The following is an 8,683-nucleotide window of genomic DNA, read 5'->3' as shown; positions in this document are numbered from 1 at the left end:
ACGTACAGATTGAGCACGATCGATAATCGTCATCCTTCGATATTTCTAGCAAACCTAAGACAACTGTAATTGTTTTGAAGTGGTGTATGCCGTGTAGGTGTTGGCAATGAAAACGCTCATCATTATTTTGACTGTTCGTGAGTTTTGAATTCGCATATAGTTAATATTCTTGTTAGCATTGCTGTTCAGCCATTTCCCCAAATAAATGCTGTTCTACAGGGAGGTCCCAATCTTCCATTCTAAACAATTGTCTCAAATCTTCTAAAATGTACGAAACCATTTAGTTTTCTCTTATCTTTATTTACACCTCTTTATCCATCCTCTTCGTTTTCCTACTTTTGTTTTTATACAATGTATAACGAGGATGTTTATTTCTTGTAATCACATGTTACATAATTATTGTAACAAGTTGTGTTAACGTACGTCCTGTTTGTATATATATGTACTATATAATTTGCACTGTATATATGCACTGTACTGATAAACCGCAAGCTTTAAGGTAATAAAGAACAAATGAAGTTAAATCCCGTCGATTGTTGTTCACTAATATATTTTTGAAAGTGGATTATATGGTTTTATTTAGATTGCAGTCGATATATATCAAATTTCAAACTTAAAATAAAACAGATACATTGCTGTGCGAAAATCGTCGGAGTATCCTAAATTATCATTTGTTTCACTTTGAACTGTGTGTCTAATTAACACACAAGATAAGACGGAGCACATTTTCATCTTTTGAAATGTCTATTGTTCTGTGTCTCTCATACATGATAATTTCAAATCTTCCTTGAAATGTTATATATGACCATTTCTATTACGATATGTTTATAATAACCATACTTCAATTTCAAAAGTACTTTATTGACAATACATATATAATACAAACATATAAGTTGAAATTAACGAAGATGTTAGAACAGTATTGACAAAAGAATGAGACAACAGGCTATGCCTATATCAGTATTCTTCTATTTTCGGTAGCTATGTACAATGCTTAAATATATAAAATGTTGTAATTCGTTTTCCTCTCACACACATGCCATACTTCTTTATACTTTTAAACGTGCAATGGTGAAGGTGGAGAGTGCTATGCTGAACCATGGGTAGTTGTAATTGTTTGTGTGAGAGAGTGTATGTATATATCATGTTAACGTATTGTAATTGTATAAAAAGGCTTGAAAAAAACAAAATCAATCATAACAAAAAAAAAAACAAATAAAATAAACGTAAGTGCTCCTTAGAAACTTGTAAAAGTATTTGAAAGTGTCATCTTGAAAAATAAGATGGTAACAATTATGACAATATGTTTAAAATCACTCGGGTCAAAAACTAGTCTGTACCGTACAGTTTTACTATTTTGCACGGATTTAGCAGTAACCGGATACACATAGATACAGTAAGCATTACATGTAGTTTGTGTACGTTAAGCTAGTTCTACATAATATAGAAATGCCCTTCTCTAATGAACAAATTTCAGACACAACTAGAAACATGATTTTTTTTTTGTATAAAATAGCTCTCACGTGATTGATTAAAAAATCAAAAAATTGTAATTGTTTATTTTTCGACGTTTTTTTTCCTTATACATATACTCATGAAAAGCAACACACTTACTCAAACATACATGCTAGCACGAGATATCTTTATAATCTGCACGTGCACAGGTTATGAACACATTAAACAACCATCATATTCTGCTTATTTATATACATTTCATCATTCACCTACCAAAAAAAAAAAAAAAATGTGTATTTCCGAAGCTTTCTGATTATACCCCGTACTGACTTGGTATTTGAAGTAATTTACATTTTTCAGTGTTTGAGTTGAAAGTGCCGAGTAATATTTTTGTCTACAGAAACAATCACGTTCATTTTTCCATTTCAAGTCACTGCAAACACAACAAAAATAAATAGATAGATAGAAGACGCTTATCCTTTATTAACTGAAAAGGGGGAGCAAATCAACAGGAAAGGGCAATTGGTCAAATCGTCATTTCAAATAAAATTAATTTGATATAATTATGATGTTCGATTTTTAATGTCGTTAAAATGACTTGAGAGGCTAACTTCATACTTTTTTTTTTGGTTTGAAAATGTGTCATTCTAAATTTGAAGTAGTGAGTGATTTCGATGAGTTCGAGTGAAACAAATCATACCAATTTTGGTCGCACGCGCTTGACCGATGGTCACTAGCAAGGTGTGACATCAAGAGTGATTAATCACTTTGTTTGGACAATAATCAATCTGTAATTAGATTAACTCAATAAATTTGCTTTCACTACCAATCAATTAATTACCTGTTTCACCTGTACACGTGTAACGTGCGCCACGGGACACCGCGACAGGTAAGTCCCTGGAAGAGATGAGCACTTGTCAGAGACGATGATCACAATTCTGCACGCTGATTGGTCGATTAAATCACTCACCCGTAGTGCCAGGTATTTGTAACTCTCGGTATAAATAACAATTCATATCCAATTTTTGATTATTATTCCACTTCAATCGCAATCGACTGCAAGTGTCAGACAATCAAGGCGATTCACAACAGAGATTTCAACATGCAGGTTAAGGTAAGTTATAATGCATTAATAGATGCATGATCAATTAATTCTATTAACCCTATCATGATATTTTCAAACTCGGTACTGTTACTGTAAGCTGATATATTCGGAGTATAAGGGTTGTCGGATTAAAAACGAATCGTTTGAATGAATTTGATCCAGCACTAATCGTTAACAGAACAGTATTGAACACTCAGGTCGATACAAACGATACATGAGCAACATACACAATAAACAATATACAGCATTAGAATAGGTAAGTTAGCCTGGAGACTGAAATGTTTTTCATTAATTTCATATTAGTTGTGCAAAATAGTTCACGGTATTTATAATAATGTTTATTTCAGGAAATAGATCATAGAAATTACAGTTACATGACAGTTGACATACATATTAGAGTACAACATACATATTTGATAGTGTTTGGAAACTGGAAATATCTTGGAATATATTTACGTCTTCCAGCTACATTCAAAAACATAGTGGTATTTATCACCAATAACTTGTTGATCACAAAGTGAACATTTCCCCGCCTACCAACTTCAACAGGGAGTCGATGGTTACATGTTCGATTCTTAAATATTTCGGTAAGATCAAAAAATAGGGTTCTAGCTTTATTTCATGTTTAAACAGTCTATCACATATGCTTTTACCAGAATGATAGACTGGATCATGCCATAGTTGGAAATACTGACTTTCTAAAACAGGTTCTTATCATACTGGTTGTTGATGTTTTGTGACAACCATACGTAGCTGAAGCAAGTATCATCGAATATATTTTCAATAAAAGCAAACCATTTATGTGTATGAGAACCACTTATATGATCGGCAAACAGGGCTTTATACATACGATAAGAATATTTGTTTTGCTAACTTTTTATTAATTTAAGCCAGAAACTTACAATACGATTCTTAATATAAACTACAAGAGGAAAACGACCCAATTCACCATAAAACATGTATAAAGGTGTACTTCATTTTTACATTAATATAACTTCGGAGAATATCCGTATAATTAAGCAATTTTCAAAAACCCAAATCTGACAACCGTATAACAATATTGGTAAAATTGTTTGATTAAAAAGTTTAATCTGACAATAAATTGGCAAATTTAAATGAGGATCCTTGATTTCAATAAAACACAGCCTTAGTGACCTAATCTTTTATATGCTTCTCTGCCTGTGAAAAAAGGAACAGTTTTTAGAAAAAGTTTATCCAAGATATTTATAGCAGTCAACACGTTGTTCAGATTTTAGATAGGAATGAGTATGCAGAAATGTAATGAATGTCCCCCACTACTGTATTTTATTATATCGAGCACAAATAATCTCATTTTATATTGCAGAAACATTCCCTTTTTAGATAAACTTGTTACTAAGAATTCGGCATATGAACGATAAATGCGTCAAAATCACTTTTAGCATATATAAGCTTAAGTTGTTATAAAACAACATATTTATTGTGAAAACAAGAAAACCTCTGAGAGTGACTTAGTTCTAACAACATCGTACCTCAAAACATCTGTGGACGTGTGGACGGTGAGATCGTAGTATTGATGCGTGTTTCTATTCGAGTTATTTCCCCTTATAAGTATTTTTTAAGATTGAATTTTGTTCCTGTTTAGTTTATGTAACTTCTTGTAATTCAATACGATAACAAAATTGTAGGCCGAGGGCCTTTTAAGGGAATTACAACATTTTGAATTCATTCATATAGCAATGCTGCAAAAGAGTAATTTTAGTACCGAAAATGCAACAATCACCGGTCTCTAACGCTATAAAAATAAAAGGCCATTGGATTAAACCACCGCAGCGAAAAGTCTTGTATAAATAAATAATTCAATAAATTGGCCAGTTCTTTACTTTGACGCAGAAAAGTGTCCAACACATTTTAAGTTCTTTGTCGGAGATTCAAAGCAAAACGATTTTGACTCTTTACAGTATTTCGGAACCTCCTGAGTGATATCTATTAATGTAATCTTACCTGTCACTAACGAACGAGCTCATTTCTTTTAATGAAAACAAACATGTCATAAAAGATAAAGTAATGAGGTGTGGAACTCCTTGTATTCCTTTAATTTGCTTAAAAAAACGTTTATTTGATCAATTTATTCAAAATTGTTTCTCTATTGACTCTTCGTCTCGTGGAGAGTTCTACTCTATCTTTAAAACCAGTTTAATTTTGAATCATATCTAGTTAAGCTTAATTCCAGCGAACGTATAATTATCAGCAAATTTAGAATGTCGAACTTAAAATTACTCATTGAAACTGGTAGATGGGTTTGGTATACCACATAATAATCGTTGAAAGTTCACTCTAAAGATTTTCATTTATGGAAACTTGTAGCTGTATCGGAGCGATTCACAACACGTCCGACTCGGTCTCCATCAGCCTTGACCTCTCTTCTTATAGAAATTTAAATGTCAAGGAAATTTCTGCCTTACCATATTTTAATATGATAAGATGCTTTATCAGATTTTCGTTGAAAGTAGCATGTATGAATTATTTTTTAAATGAGTGAATTAGCGATTAAAGTTTTCTTTGTTCTTAATGCTAATCAAAGTTATTTTGTATTTCTAATTTGTAAAGAAAGGATCATCAAGGCCAATCACCTGTTGTCAACCTTTTCAATACTGTTATTTTGTTTTAATTTGACAGGAAATTACTTAATTATTTTCTATTTTCTGTGTGTAATATATATATTTCTAACTGCGCTGATATGATAATATTTAAAAATTAATTTAACCCGAGAGATGTCAGACTTTAATATCTTAGAAAATCCTTCGGTGTAACTTCTGGAAAGCACCATGCTACTATCTTTGTTGTTGCCAAGTTATTGTCCAAGGGAGGCAAATCTTACTAGACATGTATTAAATCACACTCCGAGACGTTCATATGCCAATTTTACAATCTAGAATGTTTCTCATTAGATTATGTCTCATCGTCTCTTTGTTTTTCTCTCTCCTTATATATTGAATTAATACGTTAAGGATGTTTATTCACCATATTTTTGTTCTTTCTTAATAAAAACGTTTTTTTTTCTGTGATTATGAGATTTTTTATTTTTGTTTAAAGGCAAACGCGCTGAATCATATTGATAGTTCAGTTCCACCGGAGGTGACACAAACTCATCAACCGGAAGTAACACAGAACCAGAACATCCTCTACTCCGGCGGGGAGTCGTTCGGGCTTCGTGATGCTGGCTGTAACCCGCATTATGGATCGGAACTCCTACAGGAGTCAATCAACAATAACTACGTCACTGATCCCACATATGACGTTACAAAACAGCTGACCAGCTTCACCGACAACACTTACTTCACTACAGGGCAGATGACACCTCTTCCATCTACTTCTCCTGTGCTACGGCCCCTGGCAACGACTCCCCGGTCTGTATCCTCGGATGGGGCCTCAGACAGATCTTGTGAAGAAGGTACGATATGACACTTTTGACAAATCCATCTGACAATTATTTTGCAAATGTTTTTTTCACTTCAGACATTATATTTTCTAAATTACATTTTATTTTACAGAAGAACTCATTGATGTGGTCAATGACTCACTCGGAACTTCGATTGGGAGTGATTCACTCGGAACCTCTCGTTCGACAGATACTTCTTGCAAAGAGACCGATATTTCCATGTCCACCCAGAGTTCCCTGTCGGAGCAGTCTCCTTGTTCCGGAAGTCTGACGACGTCATCACCGGAACAATGTGTTTCAGTGACCCCTGAGTCTGCGCAAACGTCTAAAACAAAGAAAAGAACCAACTACTCGCCCAGCCAAGTCCAAGCTTTGGAGAAGGTGTTCCTTGAAAATCCCTACCCAGATTCAGAACTCATGGAGGAAATGTCACGTGACCTTGGCATTGCTGAATCTAAAATCAAGGTACAATATTTTTTTAGATAATGAAGTAACAAAAAACACAACACTTCAAATAATACAATGAAGATACGTATATGTTCGACTGAGAATATCTAACATGTTGTCACATTTATATACCAGTATGAGTTGCAAAATATGCTATATTTTGGTAACTTGTTAGTAAGGACTTGCTCATATGAAACCCAAAATTGTACCTACTGACGTTTCTTGCAGTCATCTTTTCAAAGAGGACTTTTGAAAAAAACAAATATAAAAAGGGTATATCCGTGTGCGTTTGAACAGCACGTTTCAAAATTGCTACCGAAATAGTCATATTTAAAAAAAACAACATGTATAAATATTCGATAAATAATAAGCATATAGTTTTACACTTTTTAAATGCATATTTACTTTTCAAATGGGTCATAATTAGTTTAATTTAATGAAAACTTCTTACACCATATGCACCAAAGTACACATAAGTTCAAAATCACCTCATTTCACTTGTTATATAAGATGATCCATATAGTTACGTGATCTTCTCGATAAAACACGATGGTTGATGTCTTGTTGTCTTGGTTACAGGTGTGGTTCCAGAACAAGCGAGCTCGCTGGCGTAAGAGGGTACAGGATGACAAGCGTATGATGCCGTACGACCATCGGGCCTTCCCTTCTCCCTTCATGTCGCCCTTGTCCCCGGTCATGTCCCCTATCGCTTCTTACGGATTCCTGCCCGGAAGTCCCATGCTTGGATCACCTTCCTCGCCGTCTCAAGTCGTACCGGGGCCCATGATGCCTTTCCACCGACCACCTACGTCACCAAACTCACCGCTAGCCAACCAAAAACAGCCGTCACCGATGACGCCACCTTTCCAGCAACGCCCACAACTGCCACCATATTTTTACTCGTTTCCTTATGGGATGTACCCGCCATATTTCTGTGGATAGGGGAGCTAACTCCTACAACATCTTTGTTATATTGTGAGCGAGCTAATGATGAAAGCGGAAGATGTGTAAAAATGGACGCGTGTTTAAAAACCTTGTTATTTTGTTATGTTTGTTAACTTTTGACCTAAGTGCAAATGAATATCATATATATTGTATATATGTTTGTGTGTCTATTACACATCACGTGACACAATTAAGACGTGTGTCACTTCGAAAAATGCCAAAATTTTGTAAATATGCTTCACAGATGTAAATACAGTGCGTATTTACTCAGTGTATGGCACTGTATATATAGGATCTAATTGAATAAAAAGTCAAAATAAAATGATTTGGTTTATTATTTGTTGTTAAAAAAATCGAATTCAGTTTCTATTTCATATGAAATTTATAAAACAAATGTTTGAATTTTGACGAGTCTTTTTAAAAGAAGTTGCGACAAATTTCATAAATATGGTTTGAAACAGAAACCAATTGAAGATCCTTATACTATCTAATTAAATTTGTTGACTACGTTCATTTAAACGTATTATTAAAGTACTGTCTGGAAGGTAACGACATAACATAATTTGGAAATCCGTGACGTCACTTCAATACATTTACTGACATATCACGCGAACATAAAAACACGAGTGTATTATGTAATTTAGGAACATACGGTATTTATTGAATCACACGGTACAGTATTATAGATTCAACAAGATCTTATTGAATGACAAAGCCAGAGAAGATCTTTTACCAATCTAAGATCTTTACTGATCATGATTGAGAGTTTTATATTATAGATGAATGATATTCACTATGTAAGATACCCCCTCCCCAAACAAGTCGGTACTCGCGCCGGAATGATAACTGTTAAAATATCGTTGTTGATTTCGAAATAAAATCGAAATTTCATTTCTGATTATCTACTTGGAATAAATGAGGAAATAAAAATAGTGTTTGAAAATATAGAATATCTTGTTCATATTCTGAAAAAAGTAGAACCACAAATACTGCAGAAACGATTTGAAAAAAACCACTAGAATTATGTCAGTGTGACATTAAAGCCGCTCACCACTTTAAATTTAATTGCTTCAGCAACGCGTTGAGCATCAATATCTACTATAATACCTCAGATATGTGTTCTGTATTCTGCTAATTGAAAAGCAGGTCATGTGATGATGCAGCCTTTGGAATTTCCAAAATAAATCGCCTCTTAAATGATGCTTAAAAAACATTTCTCCCTCTCCTCTTTTTTCACCCTCTTTTGTGACACATTGTTGTAATTTTCATTGATGAGCATCCTCCAATGATGTGACATGGGCATTCCCAAG

At 33.9% G+C, this 8,683-nt stretch overlaps 1 protein-coding gene across 1 annotated transcript; it reads left to right on the top strand.

Annotated features, from left to right (window-relative positions):
- The first annotated feature begins 2,507 nt into the window (after positions 1-2,507).
- LOC110449437 (intestine-specific homeobox-like) lies at positions 2,508-7,678 on the top strand. The gene is made up of 4 exons (XM_021496313.1): positions 2,508-2,569; positions 5,636-5,993; positions 6,094-6,446; positions 7,008-7,678. Exons 1-4 carry the CDS (start codon positions 2,558-2,560, stop codon positions 7,368-7,370), a joined length of 1,086 nt encoding a protein of 361 aa, XP_021351988.1. The 5' UTR covers positions 2,508-2,557; the 3' UTR covers positions 7,371-7,678.
- Positions 7,679-8,683: the final 1,005 nt, after the last annotated feature.

This window comes from Mizuhopecten yessoensis, unplaced genomic scaffold, assembly GCF_002113885.1.
Source record: "Mizuhopecten yessoensis strain PY_sf001 unplaced genomic scaffold, ASM211388v2 scaffold4611, whole genome shotgun sequence".
NCBI lineage: Eukaryota > Metazoa > Mollusca > Bivalvia > Pectinida > Pectinidae > Mizuhopecten > Mizuhopecten yessoensis.
This window is presented reverse-complemented; position numbering and strand designations above follow the sequence as displayed.

What these genes read in the sequence shown, in the direction of transcription:
- LOC110449437 (XM_021496313.1), top strand. An exon ending in AGACAGATCTTGTGAAGAAG is followed by an intron (nt 5,994 to 6,093) that starts GTACGATATGAC and finishes TTTATTTTACAG; the next exon opens with AAGAACTCATTGATGTGGTC. An exon ending in TTGCTGAATCTAAAATCAAG is followed by an intron (nt 6,447 to 7,007) that starts GTACAATATTTT and finishes TCTTGGTTACAG; the next exon opens with GTGTGGTTCCAGAACAAGCG.